This window comes from Ostrea edulis, chromosome 8, assembly GCF_947568905.1.
Source record: "Ostrea edulis chromosome 8, xbOstEdul1.1, whole genome shotgun sequence".
Lineage (NCBI taxonomy): Eukaryota > Metazoa > Mollusca > Bivalvia > Ostreida > Ostreidae > Ostrea > Ostrea edulis.
In genome coordinates this window covers 26,438,530-26,459,811 of record NC_079171.1, presented here as the reverse complement: position 1 = coordinate 26,459,811, position 21,282 = coordinate 26,438,530, and the positions used below count along the sequence as shown (strand labels likewise).

Below are 21,282 nucleotides of genomic sequence, written 5' to 3'. Positions count from 1 at the left end.
AAGCAATATAGAATAGATAGTTGGAAAAACACGGACCCCTGGACACGCCAGAGGTGGGATCAGGTCACATAAACACTATAGACCAAGTTTGTCCCCGCCCTAGGGTCCGAACCCCTACCCCGGGGATCATCAAATTTACAATTTTGGTAGAGATCTTCCTGCTCTACATTATGCAGTTTTTCTTAAACGTGTGCGGTTCTTGAAAAGAACATTTTTGAAAATTTGTCTATTTTTGGGCGCTTTTTGCCTCACCCTTAGGACCCCAGGGGTGAAGAAATTTTACAATTTATGCCCCCCCCCCCCTTGTTCCAAATATGGTCATACCAAATTTGAAAACAATTGAAAAGATAGTTGTCAAGAAGAACTTAAAAATGTATATCGTTCACACATTTAATAATTGACACATTTGGCCCCACCCTTATACCAAAACCCCTACCCCTGGGATCATCAAATTTACAATCTTGGTAAAGGACTACCTGTTCATTCTGAATATCTATTTACTTTCAATTTAGTATCTACAGCACTAAAAAGATGTTATTTAAGTGTTTTACATGTAAACACAATATACCAATTTTGGCCCTGCCCTGGGGTCAGAACCCCTACACCGGGGATCATGAAATTTACAATTTTGGTAGAGGCTTTCCTGCTCTACACCACTATGCATTGAGTTTTCCTTACAAGTGTGTGGTTCTTGCGAAGATTTCTGAAAATTTGTCAATTTTTGTCCCGCCCCTAGGGCCCCAGTAGTGCTGGAGTCCTGGTATTTACAATTTATGTCTCCCTTGTCCCAAGGATGCTTCATACCGAAAGGAATTGGAATGGTAGTTATTAAGAAGAAGTTAAATATGTTCAATTGTTACCACACGACGGACGACAACCACCAGAGTTTGCTCAGATGAACTAAAAAATCACCTATCTGACTGTTGTCGAACAATAAGATGTCTCTGGGACTGGTTTCAACATCTTCATCTTTTCGACCATGATCCCACTGCACTGTGAGTAAACAATGCATATTTTGGACAGAATTTTCATTAGTTTGAGATTTTGGTATTTGATGTAGATTGAGAGATTCTCGCTGTGTCGATGTCGGTTGATCCCGTTCTTTTGAATCGCTTTTCTCTGATTTTATTTCCTATTTGAAAAAAATAAATAAAAACATACCAATCCATGTATTAACTAGAAAATTGACACGGTCAGCAAGGGCCCGGCTGAGGGTTATTAGAGGAAAGTGACTGTCCATCTGTATTTGATATAGCAATGCTTGGGGCTGGTATATATGTTAGAATTAATAATATTCAAAGATATATAGGAATGCAAATTTGTGAAAAAGGAATCATGAAGCCTATTTATGAGAGACTGATGCAAATTTAAATTACTTCTGTTTGACACACACTCATCCACAACAGTGCAACTAAATCCCATTGTAATATGGGATTCAAAATGAATAACTGGTACAAAATATGGTACATACTATTCGAAAAGGTTTATGAATTTGACATACTGATGTCTTGGAAAAGGAAATTCTGACATCGGGGCTCTAAGCGTTTTCAAACACATTGTCATTTGATAAAAGTGTTCTACATTTTCAAAAATAGAAATCTATAGAATATGTCTTTACATACATAGGTGAGAAAGTTTCCATTATTCCTAGTCGATACGCACAAAGTATGCGCTAAAAAAATCATAAGCGAAATCATAAGCAAATATCAAAATACTCACGCAGAAAATGTGGACCTTACCGATAACAAGCGCAGTGAAACACGCCATTTCGAGATTTTTACCGACGCAAGCTCGGTAACTAATGAATAGGTACACTCATTTTGTATCTATTTTAATTTGTGACTTTCTTTATTAAAAGGAACAGTTCCTTAAGGTGTAACGTGCAATTACTACATAATTCAATTTCATGAAGCAGTTTCACTTTGCAACCGGATATAAGAAATTTTAGTTCGTATTCCAATCCCGATCGAAAGTTGTTGACTGGGAATGACGTGTTTTAATTCAATATACATGTAACATCAAGCATTTTTATATCACACTAAAAAACCCAAAAATATACACATACACAATTTTGTAGAGTTATTTCTTTTAAATTTTCTAAATCAATACAATGCATATTATAATTCAAATTGAATTATCCTCCTTAGACAGTGGTAAATAGATACTGTCATAATAAGAACGATGATGACATACAAACAGACAAAGTGACATGACTCCTAAATGTTTAGGTGTATTCCTCCGCACAAGTACTCTGAAGTTGAAATAAAAAATATGCTAGAGTTCCTCATTGACAATATCTTCGTGGTCTTTGGTGATCAGGTCTTCCAACAGTCTGTTGGAATTCCCATGGGCACGAATTGTGCTCCTTTGTTAGCTGACCTGTTTTTATATTCATATGAAGCAGAATTTATTCAAAAACTTCTACGTGAGAAGAAACAAGAGGTACTGTGAGCAATGCTCACTAAGAATACCCCCCGCTTACCCCAATCTCCCAAAGGGTGTTGGTAATAGGTATAAACGTCCAGTGCGCTTGACCTTTGACCTTTTGACCCCAAAATCGATAGGGAACATCTTCATCCCATGGGTAGTCCATATGTATGATATGGTGACTGTAGGTGGAAAGTAAAACGCTTTAGAGCCTAGAAACCATATTGCTACTTCGATGTCCAGTGCGCGTGACCTATGACCTTTTGACCCCAAAATCAATAGGGAACATCTTCATCCCATGGGTAGTCCATATGTATGATATGGTGACTGTAGGTGGAAAGGATAACGCTTTAGAGCCCGGAAACCATATTGCTACTTCGATGTCCAGTGTGTCTGACCTTTTGACCCCAAAATCAATAGGGAACATCTTCATCCCATGGGTAGTTCATATGTATGATATGGTGACTGTAGGTGGAAAGGATACCGCTTTAGAGCCCGGAAACCATATTGCTACTTCGATGTCCAGTGCGCTTGACCTTTGACCTTTTGACCCCAAAATCGATAGGGAACATCTTCATCCCATGGGTAGTCCATATGTATGATATGGTGACTGTAGGTGGAAAGGATAACGCTTTAGAGTCCGGAAACCATATTGCTACTTCGATGTCCAGTGCGCTTGACCTTTGACTTTTTGACCCCAAAATCGATAGGGAACATCTTCATCCCATGGGTAGTCCATATATATGATATGGTGACGGTAGGTGGAAAGGATAATGCTTTAGAGTCCGGAAACCATTGCGTCTACAGACGGACGGACGGACAGACAGACAGACGGACAACCTGATTCCAGTATACCCCCCCCCCCCCACAACTTGTTGCGGGGGGTATACAAATCTCTCGCTGTGACCTTCAATTCAACTTTTAGATATATCGATGACGTTTTGTCTATTAACAATGATAGTTTTCATTCATATGTCGATTTGATATATCCCTGTGAGCTCGAAATAAAGGACACCACAAAGTCGTCCACTTTTCTGCTTCATACTTAGATATTTTATTGAAAGTAGACATTAACGGCAAACTGAGAACTCAGCTGTATGACAAACGGGATGATTTCAGCTTCTCCATCGTCAACTTCCCACATTTATGTAGCAATATTCCATTATCACCTGCATATGGTGTTTATATATCTCAACTGATTCGATATGCAAGAGCTTGTTCGGGGTATAGTCAGTTTTTAAATCGAGGTAAGCTACTGACAAACAAGTTGAGGGTACAGGGATTTCAACAGTCTGGATTGAAGTCAGCATTTCGCAAATTCTATGGTCATTATAACGATCTAGTTCGTCAATACAACCTCGCATTGGGTCAAATGCTGTCTGACGTGTTTCATACCGATTGTTAAGCCGTTCTTGGCACACTGATTTTGACTGCGGATAACTCCGTTTACCAGATCAGGATATGGGGCTCACGGCGGGTGTGACCGGTCAACAGGGGATGCTTACTCCTCCTAAGCACCTGATCCCACCTCTGGTGTGTCCAGGGGTCCGTGTTTGCCCAACTATCTATTTTGTATTGCTTGTAGGAGTTATGAGCTTGATCACTGTTCGTTATCTTCACCTTGCATTGTAAAGTATTTCTGTACAAAATTTGAAAACTGTACAATGAAAACGTTATTGTGTTACAAAGAGAGTGTTCATAATAACAACGATCATGCCATACAGACAACGTGATATGACCCCAAAATATATAGGCTTCTTCTTCTTATTGTAAATTATTTGTTATCGCCAATTTAACATTGTACCAAACATTTTTTTCGGATTTTTCAGTTCCATATTTTTCCGGACTTATTTGAATGTTTCAATATCCGGTTTAGCTTGGATTTTACATTATTCGCGGGTACACGAGCTTCAGTACAATTTACCAGCCATTTAGATTACTAGTCACCTGTGCTGAAAGCCCTACATTTTTCTATGTGAGAAACTTCTAAGATGGTAAGTTAAACCTGACATTTTATATGCAAATTATTCTACAAGAGAATTTATGTACATATTGTTAACTCAATGTTTACAGCGTGTTTACTTGCGAAAGTGCATTTATTGTAACATGTTTAGAGTGCACGTTTGTTATGAAAATTCATAGCTTTATCGCAACGTTTGCAAAGTATATGATAATATGGTTCATATTAACTTTCATAGTATTGAAGGACATAGAATTATGTTGTGAAACTTTTGGTGTGAATTTTTTGAGCACTCTGCAATTTTCATGTATTGATAGGAATGTTTTCCTCTAGCTATTTATGTGTAATATTTTGTAGTTTCTAGGAACATAAATTTTTCACTTTCTAGTCTGATGAATTTATGATGGTTTTTTGTACATTATGTACTGGTTTTCTAGAGTATTTACTGTAAACAATGTTACTTACTGAGGTTGATAGAGTATTTGTTTACTTGGTTAACATTTAACAAATGTTAGGTAATTTGTCTTTGCTATGAAATACTTTACTTATTTTTGTTTTTGTATATTTGCAGTAAATCACACCACCACCACACGCACACATACACATGTATGCGTACACATGGATGTTGTATGTTTGGATCATGCTTCCTAGAATTTAATAAAGTGTGTGCATTTACAATGAAGTTGACTTTGAACTGGGGGTATCAGTACATTATTTCTATACAAAATTTGAAAAATGTACGATAAAAACTGTTTAGTTATCGTGTCACAAAGAAAGTGTTGATGGACAGACGGACGGACAATGTGATTACTATAGGGCTTCCTGCATTCCATGCGGGGACCTAATGAATATCTTTATTATAGCATCACTGAAGAGACATTATTTGTCGAAATGCGCATCTGGTGCATCAAAATTGGTACCGTACAAGTTTTACATAAATACAGTGTATATATTGTGACTGGATATTATTTTTATCCAAAGAGTTGTGTTTTCTATCCCCGAGCTTTGGCTATAGGATAGAAAACACACAACGAGTTGAATAATAATTTTATCCAGTCCTAAACCATGGGAGATTAATTTTATCACATATTTTATTCTAAGAGACTTTTCCATAAACCTGACTTTTTTTTTTTTTTACAGGTACCTAAATCCGAACTACATCCGTAACGTTAACATTATGCCACTACAAATAGTTCCTAGGGAAATATAACTAAAATGAACATTGATTGTCATAATGTTTTAATTCATAAAGGAGCATTTTTAAATGAGAAAAGTATTTACATTTCAGAACGTTTTACTTTGACGATGAATTTCCACCATGTATATTATCATTCAGAGAATTTTATGTTTTCTGTGGCATGAAGGGTCGTGGAACTTTGTTTGTCAGATGTGTTTCCTACATCTGTATTTTTAAAGCTGTATGACCCGATGTTCATGTATAATTTTTGTACATAATTACTTTAAAGCAGATTCATTACTTTATAAAGTTATTAACTTTCCCTTAATTACATGCTCGAAAACATCTGCATGTAAAAGAAAACAGTGCGAATATTATTTAGAAAGTAAATATAGTGGCTACATATATAAATGATCCCCATAATAGACGTCTATAAATAGACCCACGCGCGTCAGGGGAATCCCAACATGATGTATTAACTCATACGCAACTGTCTAGTTTTAATGCTGAAAGAGCGTAAAACAACGAATTACTAAGAAGTATTTGATATTTCTATTAAACTTATGGTACGGTACTGTTATAACAAAATACACAGTTTTACACAGATAAGACCACCGATGATCTGAAAGTTTGAACACGTGACTGTCACTTGAAATGGCAGAGTGACGCAGGTATTTTGTAAACATAGATTTAAAATCAAATTATTTGGGTTAAAACAGGTGAAATTATTTATGATAGGTCGTACAGTCTCATAACTACATAATAGCGTTTTTACGAGATGGAAAAAACATTGTATTTCGGACCATACAGCTTTAAAAAGTGATGGAATCGTTTTGTGAGCAGTTGAATTTGGCGTATCCCGGGTTCATTTGGTGCATGGAGTTGGAACGTTGATATCCATTAGATAAATATATACTAGATGAAGGGGTAAATACGTGATAAAGGATCTTTGTGTGGTCGTCTCCTAATGTTAACTATCGGGTTAACTAAACTCATACAGATTTACAGACTAAGAGATGATCAGTTATGAAGGGGGGGGGGGGGGGGGGGTCGGTCAATAAAACGGGTTTTTAAAAAAACCTGTTTTTGAACAGTTAACGTCATCTAATGTGTTTTTCTTCTTTCGATGTATTTGTGTTTCCTTGATCATTGAGAATATTTTACGATCGATACAAAACATGACCAGGGTGTGTGCGTAATGCCGAACTACAGGCTCTTTCACTTTTTCGAGACGATAACTAGGCTAGATAATGAAAATGACAGGTCTGTTCCATCGATCGTAACTAATTACTTCACATACAAATTCATTGTTTTTAAATTTTGAAGAATTTAACATCTGTGAAGTGGCACACTTTCGTAATTTTCTACAATTTTTGAGTAGCCTAATTCTGTCACCCGGATTCACTGTCTATGTTTATTACATCACGCGGCAAAGGAACACTTACTTTGGGATACGAATAATTTATCGTATGAGTGATCCATTGGATAAGGGGTAAATTTGTGATAAAATTGTTTACAGTATACCATGGTATATTCTTACATACCTTTATACTCGTGATTGTTCCAACTGTCACGTGATCTTCGTGGGACCTTTTCACGACTCGTATTCCTACGACTGCATTGGCTGTAATGTGTATATCATATGTATACGGGGCTGTTCGACATGTAATGTGTATTGTACGATATATCAAAAGCATCCCTTCAAAGTATTCACCGTGGTTCGAAATACATAATTTCAATTTCTGAAATGCGTCACGGTCCGCTGATTTAGGTAACATTACATCCCTTCAAAGTATTCTCCGCGGTTTGAAATACTTAATTTCAATCTCTAAATCCATTTCTGAAATGCGTCACGGTACGCTGACGTAGGTAGACACCTCTGAGGCAATACCTGATGGCTGAGTCAATGGGTTGTCGGGACTTGAAACGACAACTAAATAAGAAGTATTTCAGTTTTGGAAAAAGGAAAAAGTCGCATGGGGCTAGATCTGAAGGGTATGGTGGGTGTGGCAAGACGGTAACCTCCGACAAAAATTGCTTCACAATCTCAGATGTATGTGATGGAACATTAGAGGGTCTCTACAGCCCAGTAGCAAAGTACTTCGTTACTAGCATAAAAATACGGATGCATATTTAATTGCTGGGATAAAATATCGAAATTAAGGATTACCTCCCTCATGCATAGCTCTTATTCTTGGGCGAATTTCCAGTTTTTGGCACTCTAGTTTTCTTTTTAGCTCTTACACGTTTAATGTTATTTCAAATTTCCACTTGAGCATCACTGAAGAGACATTATTTCTCGAAATGCGCATCTGGTGCACCACATTTGGTACCGAATAAGTTTTACATTACGACCTCTGGGATCCCGTGGTGATCCGGGTTAGAATAGGTCGTTAGAGGCGACTATATTGGGCGGTCCTTCGGATGAGACCGCAAAAACCGAGGTCCCGTATCACAGCAGGTGTGGCACGATAAAGATCCCTCCCTGCTCAATGGCCATAAACGCCGAGCATAGGCCCAAATTTTGCAGTCCTTCACCGGCAGTGGTGTCTTCTCCACATGAGTGAAATATTCTCGAGAGGGACATTAAACAATATACAATCAATCAAAGACCTCTGGGTCGAGGCCCCCAGGGTCTCTACAGCCCAGTACGTAAGTACTTAGTTACTACCTTGAAAATACGGGTGCATATTTAATTACTGGGGGGGGGAAATTAGAAATTCATTTCAAAATTAAGGATTATTTCCCTCATGCATAGCTCTTATCCTTGGACGAATTTGGCTCCAGTTTTTAGCACTCTAGTTTTCCATTTTCGCTCTTACTCGTTTATCGTCATTTCAAATTTCCAAAATTTCGGCTTGAGCATCACTGAAGAGACATTATTTGTTGAAATGCGCATCTGGTGCATCAAAATTAGTATCGTATAAGTTTTACATCAAAAAGTATACAAGCATGCCCAAATCCTGACAGAGGGCGTCGTTTGTGATCTCTGATCCCGTGTGGATCCGGGTTGGAATGGGTCCTCCGTACCCTTTACTTGTCGTAAAAGGCGACTAAATGGGGCGGTCCTTCGGATGAGATCTCAAAAACAGAGGGGACTCCCGTGTCACAGCAGGTGTGGCACGATAAAAATCCCTCCCTGCTTAAAGTTCGTAACCGCCGAGCATAGGCCCAAATGTTGCAGCCTTTCACTGCCCAGGGTGACTTATCCATATGAATGAAACATTCTCGAGTGGGACGTTAAACAATATATAATCAATCAATTGGTATAACCTCTCGGTTATACCGACCTGTAACACTGTTTGCCCTTTGGCACCGGAATTTGTATGGCTATACCATCACATGAGAAGAATATGCAAGAAAGAACCTTCTTTGTGGTTATGGTTCTTTTGGCAACTACAGGTCTTCTAACGTGTTTAGCTAGGCATATTTTGTTTCCAATATTTCTTATTGGTTCGAAATAGTGAACCATGTTTCGTCACCAGTAACTATGTTTGCAAATTGTCTTCAATTGAATTGGGGTAACATTTTGAGCAATTGCTTAGCGGTTTGTACTCGTATCCATTTTTGGTCATCTGTCAAATTATGCGGTATCCATCTGGCAGAAATCTTTCGTACTTTCAAAATACGCTTCAAAATGAAATGCACCCGCGATAGCAATATGCCAACAGCTTTGGCAATATCACGAATCGTGCATCTGGCATCACTTTCAATTATTTCCCTGACTTTTGCCTTGCCTGTTACAGGTCGGCCAGATTTTGCTTCATCTTTGACGGACCTGTGCCAGTCAGAAATTTCTTTCTCCACCTACGAACTGCCTGATCAGGATATAGGTCTCACGGCGGGTGTGACCGGTCAACAGGGATGCTTACTCCTCCTAGGCACCTGATCCCACCTCTGGTGTGTCCAGGGGTCCGTGTTTGCCCAACTATCTAATTTGTATTGCTTATAGGAGTTACGAGATTGATCACTGTTCGTTATCTTCACCTTGCATAAGATACATTATCAAATTCATAAACTTCCCCCAATTCAGTACAAATCTACATTACCGAATGAACGAGATTTGTACGAACTTTCATATACTGCGGAATCATTAGAATTCGTGGTGGCTCAATTTTGACTATAAGGTTAAAAGAATGTAGAGCTGAAGGTTCGTGATTATACTGTTGGAAAGGTATTGCATAGAACTACGCAGGAGTATCATCATCCACGAAATCGCGCAAAGCGTTGTGGTACATGCACAATACACATTACATATCGATCAGCCCTCGTATAAGATTTTGTAATACAAGTTCAGAGTTAGAGAGCTGACACGAATACCAGAAATCAATTACGGGGGTAGACAAATAGCACTGTCTAAGCATATTGTAGTCATAATTAATATTCTATTCTTCGGAACTACTATTCTATTTCTATCTGAATGCTCGTCGATATGAAAAATGTTTGAATAAAATATTATTTACACTGTGTCTTGACGACCGGAAATTTGGTACTATGTGTTTGTGTAAGTATATCGATGTAGTTATAGAAATATCAGTTAAAGGGACTGGTTTACGATTTATAAAAATAAAAAAATCTCATAGTTGATGGTAGACGTTAAAAATTGTAATTCATTTGACGTTGACAGCCAACCTGTTGACCTTCTGAATGCAAGGATAAGAGCAGTAGTTTACCTTTAACTCTGTGTTATGATAGAGTGATTGAATACTGTTTAACGTCCCATTCGAGAATTTTTTACTCGCATGGATACGTCACCATTGTCAATGAAGGCTGTAAAATTTGGGCCCTGGGACTAGTGATGCATATGACCAATACTCAGGTGACCGATCAGGCATGTGGGCCTCTTGTCTAAAGAAATTTTGTTGTTTTATTCCAAGGTGATCGTTAGTTTTGGCAGAATTATTCGAGAAAACTTCCCACAAATGATTATGTACTTAGTTAATACCAAACGTAGTTGCACTTAAGTGATATGGTCAAATCAGTGAAAGTACCTTTATTGATTTCCTGTAGATGATCTTCAAAATATTTTTTCTCTGCCGGCTTTGTGAATTTGATGTCCACTTTTCCTTCCCGTCCCACTCTGTATCTTGTTAAAGGCTCTTCTCCCTCCCAGGACACCATCGCGTCACAGTTATATAGCTTGACAATATCATCCTCAATATCCACAACGGTACCTACAGTATAGTCAAATTTATATACAAGGACAAACGATGGCCTTATTTTAAAATTCAGAATATTAAATCAATTGAATACTAGACCTGCCCTTACATGACTAATCCCTCTCCTGGGATCATCCATATCAGTGGCGTAGCTTCCATTGAGGCAACCGAGGCAGCTGCCTCGGTAAAAAAAACCCCACCTTTTACGTTGTTAAAATGTCGATAGCTTCTGCGGGGGCGCAGCCCCCCCCCCCCCCCCCCCCCCAGCCTCGGTAATATTCGAACCCAAGCTACGCCTATGCATATTTGGACATATTTGAAATATTTCAAAAGCTGAAGACCACAAAGACATGGTTGTGAACATTCTTCTTGACCTTCAATTTTATCAATACTTACAGTGTATGGTGTAAAACCGAGATGAAATATGCTGGAACTTGATTCGACCTCGCCGATATTACCGGCCCGCCGGTTTTTGACCGGCTGAACACTAGATTGGAAGCCGATTATGCGTGCGCATCAATCGGGTCGGCCCGCTGGCGCCGAATTTTTTTGACATGCGTGAGCGGGACCAAGATGGGCGTCGTGTTTAAATATGCAAGTTTTGTCAGTTTCATTAACGAACAGCAGCTTCTACATAAGTGCATTATGCATATATTTTTACAAGATCTTGTAACAACATTTATTTTTATTCATTTCATCACTTTTGACAATGCATACACCTCGAAGACCCTACATTTATGAAATAACAAAAGAATGTGAGTTGTTTAGTTAAGACTCATCCAATCTTACAGGTCAGTTGCCAATTTTTATTTTTCTTAGGGTTAAATAAATAGTTCTAGAAAAGCCACTTGCAGTTGCAAGAGAGGCTAGGACATGTATGGTTGTCCGATTATTGTGTCAAAATAACTATATGGAACGCTATCAATATATGTCTCATTTTAAAAAAACCTGACACATATGGCATTGTTGCGGCAATGAATACGTCATCGTTATCATCGTCAAGTTCTTCTTCTAAAAATGTGTATAAAACTATCGATTATGCTGGGCGCAGCCATATTGGATTTGGAGCCGGTGGTGCCGGCACACTGGATTCATTTTCAGCCCGGTCACATGACCGGCAGCCCGATTTTGCTGCGAATCAAGTTCCAGTTATGAGTAATAAATTATAGCTCTCTAGTCACATACCTTAATTTACACTATGATTAAGTTTTATTTTAAATTTAACAGTGACAACAGCCACCTGAAACAAAACATTAAACATATGCAAACAAAGTAGATTAAAAACAAAATACATGATCCTACCTTTTAAGCGTCAAAGCCCGTGCAATTAATAAAAGTAGGTACAAATGATGGACAATAGACTTGACTAATCCCGAGTAGTCCTGAACATTAATTGAAAAAAATGCTCTGTTCACTTTATCTCGGCATAATTAGTTAAGGCTGCATATCTGGACTGACGCCTCTTCCAAATCACTGACCAGTGTCACATAAAGTGATTCGGAAAATCTTTTTTTCTGAACATTGGCCACTTGTTGCGATTGAAATGGATTAAACTAAATTTGTCGCTTGCCTTAACTTTCAGCTGTAGACATCATATCAACTACCTTTCACCATGAAAGTTGCATCCCTTACCTTTACACAGTAATAGTTGATGATTGTCGAAGCCGTTGCAAATGTCCACCTTTTTAATTGTATACCTTCTCAAAACTGAACTTGGAATCTACATTTCAATGACAAGTGATATTAGAGGTGAATATGTGATCACTATATCGAAAGGAAAGTTACCTGCAACTTTGCGGTCTTCTCTGTGAGTTACCTGCTCGTGTTTAAATATTCCTCTTGCTTTCAAGTACGATGCATCTGCCCGCACTCCTACGCTAACACTGTCAAATATTTATATCATATGATTCATTTATTACATGATAGTGAGGGAGATAAGAAGATTTATTCACCCAAGAAAAATCAATTCCCTGAGGGCATAAATCTTCATATCTCCCGAACATTCATGCAATAAATTGTTTATTATACCGAAACAAAGCAAGACTACAAAAATGTATTTGAAATTTGAGTCCGCTCATCTATATATATTGTATGTAGCTTAGCCCTAACGGTAGCACCGCGCCGTCAACGTGTTAGAAGGTACATACACCGAAATATAGTGATATGATTTTGTATTTCCATTCTCTTTGAATGCTGATTTACTTGCTTGTTTTTGTATCAACCAAAACAAGGCGATTTTAAAACTGTATATCAGAAACCCGCGTATTTTGTCCCTTACGAATTATGAAAGTGGAATGATTCGGACTTATAGTGACGTCATAATACAATTCGTCTACTTTGACGTTAAATTTATGGAAAAAATGCACGAGGCTGCCCAAGGGCCGAACTATGATAGGGATATATGTTTGAGAGGAAGATATGAAGTTGTGTCATCCCTGGCACGTGACTGTCTAGACCAATCAGATTAGACCAATTAGATTACGCGTTGTATAGAAGTCTCATACTGAGGTATAATAAAATCTCACTCCAACGTTATTACACGTTAATATACCCAAACAATAATTTATTTGATTTAGTCCATTTTTAACATGTAAATTTTGCAAAATATTACGAAAATACTAGCATTCCAATGAATAAAATTTAGAGACGCTTCACATGGTTGAAAGTAATTTGGACATCATTTTGATATCTTCATTAAACGTCTGTGTTAGCATACAGATCATCTGATTATGTAAAGCACATTATTAAATAGAGTCAATAATATTCGATTTCTAAAAGACAAAGACAACACATGTATTAACAACCCTGTTCTGGAGAAACGTACCCGATCGATTTATTTCCTTGATATCTTTCAAATGCATGATCTAGGTAATGAATGTCACGCATATAACAGTCCGTACATAAATTATAATCAACGCAGTCCAAACATCGCCACCGCATCCCTCGTATCGGACTCATACTGCAACTGTCACAGCTATAGTATCTGTGATGTACACCTACATTTAAACAATAAACATTCCCGCTAATGTTCAAATCTTCATCCGAGATTTACCAATTCATAGAATAAATTTTGTTACTCACCATTTACTACATGTACAGTCACACTTATTCCCAATATATCATCGTAATAAAGTGTGGTATATAAATTCTTCCGCATGAAATTCGTGCTAGTATTCGAAATATCATGATAGAAACATATATCACAATCATTTTGTATGTAAGCGTATCTCTTCTGATTGATGAAATAAAAGATAATTTTATGTCACATCTACGACATAATACATCGTATGTACGTGATACATTGTACGAAGCACCTCTCACCACAAGTCGCGTTACGCATTCTGTCAATGACCTACAAGAATTTGACCGCCGCGGTGGTCGAGAGGTTAAAGCGTTCGCCTCGCATGCGGAAGGCCGGGTTCGAATCCCTGCTTTGACAGACCTAAGTAGTTAAAACAGGTAGTGGCAGCTCCATCGCCAAACGCTCGGCATCAGGTGTGAATGTCACGGGTCCTCGAAGATGACCTTAAAAACTGATGACCCGTGTCACAGTAGGTGCGGCACGCTAAAGAACCCTCACTGCTCAATGGCCGTAAGCGCCGAGCATAGGCCTAAATTTGAAGCCCTTCATAGGTCTTGGTGACGTCTCCATATGAGTGAAAAATTCTCGAGCAAGACATTAAACAAGATACAATCAATCAATCTACAAGAATTTAATATTCCGATTTTGTTTTATATAATGAAACATTCAATTCTTTAAAAAAAAAAAAAAGCCTGGTAGCTGTCTTAATTAAAACACGTGGAGTTTTTAAAATTATTTCCCTAAACTCCGCAATACATCATGAATGGATACATAACTATTTCCATATAAACGTAAACAAACCCACTTGTCTAGAAAATAAGTGCAGAAGAACAACATTGTATTTTAAAAGACAAAGGAATGATTATCTGTGGAATAACTGAAGAGTTGGACAAACTATTACTATTCAATCATCATAGCGTTACACGTGACATCCTCCATAAACACACGAAAACAACGCAAGCGTCAAAGATGACCTGCTGTTGGTCGTCGTCCGTTAACAATTTTACATTTATTAACTGCCTCTAGAAAACAACAAGGTGTAAAACTTCTTTTGGACACGCGGAATGTAAATCGTGACATTTATAATCTTAGCTCTCCAAAGGCCACATGAATAGGACAAAAACTGCCAAAAATGTCAAATTTTCAAAAATCTTTACTCCACCACACATGGGAGAAAAACCAAATGCATTATTATGACGTCCATCAATTCCTTTACTACAAGTGTGGAATTCACGGACCCTTGGTCAAGGTTCAGTCTTTAGGAAGGGCGAACATGGCTATATATATCTTCCAACAGTCTGTCGGAATTCCCATGGGCACGAATTGTGCTCCATTGTTAGCTGACCTGTTTCTATATTCATATCAAGCAGAATTTATTCAAAAACTTCTACGCGAGAAGAAAAAATCTCTCGCTGTGACCTTCAATTCGACATTTAGATATATCGATGACGTTTTGTCTATTAACAATATCTTTCATTCATATGTCGATTTGATATATCCCTGTGAACTTGAAATAAAGGACACCACAGAGTCGTCCACTTCTGCTCATACTTCGATATTTTATTGGAAGTAAACATTAACGGCAAACTGACAACTCAACTATATTACAAACGGGATGATTTCAGCTTCTCCATCGTCAACTTCCCATATTTATGTAGCAATATTCAATTATCACCTGCATATGGTATTTATATATCTCAACTGATTCGATATGCAAGAGCTTGTTCTGTGTATAGCCAGTTTTTAAATCGAGGTAAGCTACTGACAAACAAGTTGATGGTACAGGGGTTTTAACAGTCTCGATTGAAGTCAGCATTTCGCAATAGTGGCCACATAGTGATACAGGGTTCGACACTAACGTTAGTTTCAGACTAATAAAATCTGTGCCTAGTCAGTCTGATCGGTCTAATAAAAATGTTTGCTTAACAACTTGAATTTATCGATGTACGATTGTCGACGATTTAACGGAACCCCCCCCAACCCCCCATTTTTAGCTATCTAGGATGGTGGGTGGTGACGAAATATACCTAGTCAAGTCAACGCTTACTTGGAGAACTTGATTTTAGAGAAGTAAAGCGTTTTAGTGATCATGATTTGTTTGCCGCAATGGAGAAACATAAGAAGCTGTCGGACTTTTCAAAGCAGATACCGAGAGTATTATCGGACTCGCCGATTACGAGATTTCCAGGAATCTTGGACGAAATATCGAGACTGGTTATATTTTGAAATAAAGTGCACCGCCACGGCACATGATATGCCCCACATATTGTTAACAGTATAGATTGTACCCATTAAAACATTTTTTTTTATATCACCTTAATTAAATGTCACAGTGACCTTAAAGTAGGATGCGACACACCTTCTACCTAAGATGCATTAGTTGACCAATTTTGGTGATTCTAGGTCTAATAGTTTTCAGGTTATGAACTGAACAAGTTTTTGCCATATATGGCCATATCTTCTTAATGAAAAGTCACAGTGACCTGGTTTTAATGTGCAACACACCTTCTACCCAAGATGTATCTACAGACAAAGTTTGATGATTCTTGGCCTTGTAGTATTTAAGTTTCGGGTCGGACACGAAAAAGCTAACATACGGACGGACAGACTGATATCTTCTTAATGAAAAGTCACAGTGACCTGGTTTTAATGTGCAACACACCTTCTACCCAAGATGTATCTACAGACAAAGTTTGATGATTCTAGGCCTTGTAGTATTTAAGTTACGGGTCGGACACGAAAAAGCTAACAGACGGAGGGACAGACGGATATCTTCTTAATGAAAAGTCACAGTGACCTGGTTTTAATGTGCGACACACTTTCTACCCAAGATGTATCTACAGACAAAGTTTGATGATTCTAGGCCTTGTAGTATTTAAGTTACGGGTCGGACACGAAAAAGCTAACAGACGGACGGACATGAACGCCATACCATAATACATCCCGTCTTAAGGTAGTACTCTACATCGTCATAATGGCTGACTTCCTTTAAAAACATGGATGAAAAAATCGATATCAGCAATATTTGTCTTTTCCTTTTCCATTTAAATACCTAGCCGAGTAGCTCAGTAGGTTTGAATACCGACTGCTGAAATGTAGGTCGCAGGTTCGAGTCCAGCAGGGGTTTTAAATTTTTTTCAGATTACCTTCTACTAAAACTGTCTTTTTTGACAAAATAAAGTAAATTTTAAAATTTTCAACTTCAAAATATTGTTGTACATGTCCTCCACTTTTCATCTACATCAAATTTCTCTGGTGTAGCATACCTCCTTAAGACGGGTGTATAAAAAGCACAGGACTAGTGTTTTGTACAATTTGTAAAGATCAATCAAAGGGGGCCGTAGATAAAACATGCTCTTTTGTCTCTGGGTGTGCTAATCTTAAATTAAGATACCATAAAATAACATGAAGAAAATTCATCGTTTCACAAAAATGTGTTGAGATTCAGAGAGCAAAATTTACATCTAGAGCTTCATCTATATGTGTTCTGCATTTAAAAGGAAAGTATTACTATTATAAGTACATTGTATTACACATTTATTTCCAAATTCCCTGCGGACTAGTGAAAGTAATCAGGCACTAGTCCGGCTGGACTAATGCCTAAAAATGATAGCATCGAACCCTGTGATATGTCTTGTATCATTCTCTCCTCCCACATATAAGTGTGGCCTCCGTTGCCGAGTGGTTAGAGCATCGCGCTCAAAATCACACGGCCTCTCACTTCTGTCGGCGCGGGTTCGAATCCCGCTCGTGCCGGTAAGTGAGAAAGTTTCCCAGTTTACTTTCGGAAGGTCGGTGGTCTCTTCCCAGGTACATTGTATCTGGGTTCTCTCTTCCACCAAAAAAAACACAAAAACAAAAAACTGGTCGCCACAAGATTACTGAAAAATTGTTGAGTGTGGCGGAAAAACATCAATCAATCCTCCCACATATTGTTTAACGTTCCTCTCGATAATTTTTCACTCATATGGAGACGGCAAGCGTTGTGGCGTTGAGCGCGCTACATTTAAAAACTACGCAATCCAATCTTGAGAACCCTTATATTTGATAGACTGTTGCTGCTCAAATATCATATATTTGGAACTTAAACAGGTTGGGAGCACTCCCCTTAAAGCGAGATATTCTCGCGAAAACGGGATATCCCGTACAACCGAGAAAAGCACCCGTGGAGTACATATCTTCGTGTTTCACGTGAAAAGAAGCAAAAGTGCTAAAATGTCTGATATTTCTGCAAATATATTAATCAAAACAAAAACACTCACGATGTGTATTGGATTTCAGACTGCTTCCCTCTCATTCAGCAACTTTGATATGCAATGTCAATTTCATAGAATCAATTCGCATCATGTTGAGTGTGTGTCGCACTTATTCAGCGCTGCACGGGATTTACCATTATGTTAAATAAAGACGTCAAAACACCTGTTTATGATGTTTACTTTCTCACTAAGGGGGGATAATCGCATTTTAGCGAGAATATTTCGCTATAGGGGAAGTGTTCACAACCTGTTAAGACTATTGCGGGTTACAGGGATTGATTTTAAGGAAGTACTCTACATCGTCATAATGGCCGACTTCCTTCTAAAACATGGATGAAAATATGAATATCAGCAATATTTATCTATTCATTCGAAAAATTATCGCATAGCCGAGTAGTTCAGCACGTCGGCTGCTGAATTGTAGATTGTGTGTTCGAGTCCAGGCTAGGAGGTTATAAAAGTTGGCTCGGGCTCCAGCTCCAACTCTAGCTCGAATTCAAAATCATACTCCTAGGAGTACGTGGTCAGATTCTAAGGTTATAAAACATTTCGAGTATGTACTCCTAGGAGTACTTACTCCAGTTTTCGAGCTCGTACTCAAAACTTTTTTTAATTACACAAGCGGCCTTTTTTAAACTTCTTCCGTAATGGCGGCGCCCATGTGTTTATGTTGACGGCAGTTCAGAGCAATATTCCAATCCTTATAAAAGTCATTTAGTGCCAGTACTTTGCTAAAACGTTCTAAATGTTTTTTAAAAAGAAATATTCGTTGAATAAGATGTAATTTCTGTAAAATATATATGCTTGTATATTACCATTTTTACTGTGTTTCATGTATATATCATAGACATTTACATAAAATTTCGCTATCGTCTGCAGAGCTGTATAGCCAGTGGCGGATTTACAATCCCTGAAACATTAGGTTACAGACTACTAATTTTACCCCTATTTCATTGTAGTGCCCGTTTATAAATAGAGTTTTTTTTTCCTTAAAAATTCTTGGGGATGTATGTGGGGTGGATTTGTGTTTATTATAGGGCATAGATGGAAAGAAGAGGGTCTGAAAAAAAAATTAAAAAATTATAATAATCGGAAATTCTGCTCTTAGGTGTGTAGTAGGAAAGGAAGGGTGTAAATAGGTCATTGTTTACCTGCTTCTCAAAGGGAAAGGGAAATATGCAGGGTAGGGGTTACTTGCGGTGTCATAACAGGACTTGTGTGCGGTGGATTTTCCTGAAATTCACAAATATTTTTGGACCTGAATTGCTCTAAGTCTGTGTCAAATTTCAAGTAAGTTGAGGCGGTGGAATTTTTTATATTAATTTTTATGTTATAAAGGAATGTATAGCAAAATAATTGGTAGTCTGTGTCCATTAGATACTTTACCATTTTCCCGTTCGCTCTCCGTTTACAGTTTTGCGTTCACCGTTCACAAATCGCCGTTACACCAAAGTGAAAGGATCGATCTTCATAGTAAGGCAAAAATGAAAAAGGAACGTGTGCGTAAGAATGAAAGTAAACTTTAATTTTCTTATATCAAAAATTTAATTTATAAAGTTCAAATGTCAGGATTATCAACTGTGAAAATTCAAGGAAAATTGCAGATCACTCACCAAAATAGAATAAATCATTTTCATTATATTACAAAACATAATTATTGTTTGGTTTAAAAGTGTGGGGGGTTAGTTCTGAATGAGAGAAGAATGTAAGAACCTGCAGTTATGGATTCAACCCTTATACATGCACACGTTGCACAGGACGAGTGCTGGTACATGTACAAAAATTAGGCAGTTTATGACAATCAATAAATACCTCACATCCCCCAACAATCCCCCCCCCCCCCCCAATTATCATTTTTGCATTTACAAGGTTGGGTAAAAGCACAATTTATTATTATTATTTTGTCTCATTTCACAAGAATTTTACACAAGTCATCTTTTTCCTTAAGCCCCCCCCCCCCCCCCCCCTGCTATCTTAAAAAAGTAACTTGATGCTACATTTCAATGCACAATCGTGCCAAAATGTCAAACTGATTTGACAAGTATTTCTGATTATTTTACGCCTATGTTTATGAAATAAATGTATTTACTCCTTTCCCCAACCTTTGAAACTTTTGTATCGTTTGGTAGAGAGGTTAGAGCGTTCGCCCCGCATGCGGAAGGCTGGGGTTCGAACCCCGGCCGCGACAGACCTAAGTCGTTAAAACAGGTAGTGACAGTTCCATCGCCAAACGCTCGGCATAAGATGTGATAGTCACGGGTCCTCGGAGATGCCTTAAAAACAGATGTCCCGTGTCACAGTACGTGTGGCACGCTAAAGAACCCTCGCTGCTCAATGGCCGTAAGCGCCGAGCATAGGCTTAAATTTGAAGCCCTTCACCGGTCTTGGTGACGTCTCCATATGAGTGAAATATTCTCGAGCGAGACGTTAAGCAAGATACAATCAATCAATCTCTAATATAAAGATGTAATTTTTCTCGTACATTTCTGTCCTACATATAATATACGAGTAGTTCAGTATACAATAAACAGTTTTATCCGCATCAAATATATACAAATCTATATTGCACAATCTAAATGTAATTCATGGTGACACGATTTTGTACATACATTAATTCTGAGATTATTTCCTCAGGTCGATATACTGTACATGTAGTTGCAATATAGTGAATTACACAAAATGTACGTGGGAATGAACCTTTTATACTATTTAGAAGCGTTCAGGCATCAACACGAGGTACCTATACACTAACAAACGTCAATGCAACTTTTGCTCTTGAATAAATTATGCAAATTGACCACCATATTGAAAATGAGTTATCGTTCTTTGCCCACGCTTCGATTCGTCTAGCTAACTGCGCAACTAAAAATAGTATAGGTAATTTCCGAATGAAGTATGCGCAGTTATTGCCCTTTGATAACTCTTTTTTAACTCTAACGTGACATGCAAACAGCAAAGAAATCGGTTAATATTTGGAATTTTGGCGATTTTTTTTAAAGTTATGGTAGGTTAAAAAAAGGGATTTACATATTAAAGATGCAAAAATTAAACAAGTTTAGACAATTATGTGCAATTTCTTCAGATTTTGTGACAATTGTTTGAAATTATTTAGGCTTTCTACTTTCGATTTCGCAAAGGTTCATTATGCGTCGTTCTATGGATTTTTGCGTCGATCACCCCAATTGAGATTGGGTGTTCGTTCATGATTGGATGTTTCTGTC

General features: G+C 37.9%; 1 protein-coding gene across 1 annotated transcript in view; it reads right to left on the bottom strand.

Annotated features, from left to right (window-relative positions):
• Positions 1–21,282, bottom strand: part of LOC125672788 (uncharacterized) — a 116,082-nt gene that overhangs the window by 79,317 nt on the left and 15,483 nt on the right. The window contains exons 6-10 of the mRNA XM_056147524.1: positions 13,548–13,719; positions 12,509–12,606; positions 10,556–10,738; positions 7,109–7,188; positions 913–1,132 (exon numbers count right to left, since the gene is read on the bottom strand). Of these exons, the coding sequence (XP_056003499.1) occupies positions 913–1,132; positions 7,109–7,188; positions 10,556–10,738; positions 12,509–12,606; positions 13,548–13,719 (753 nt within the window). The remainder of the gene's footprint in view (positions 1–912; positions 1,133–7,108; positions 7,189–10,555; positions 10,739–12,508; positions 12,607–13,547; positions 13,720–21,282) is intronic.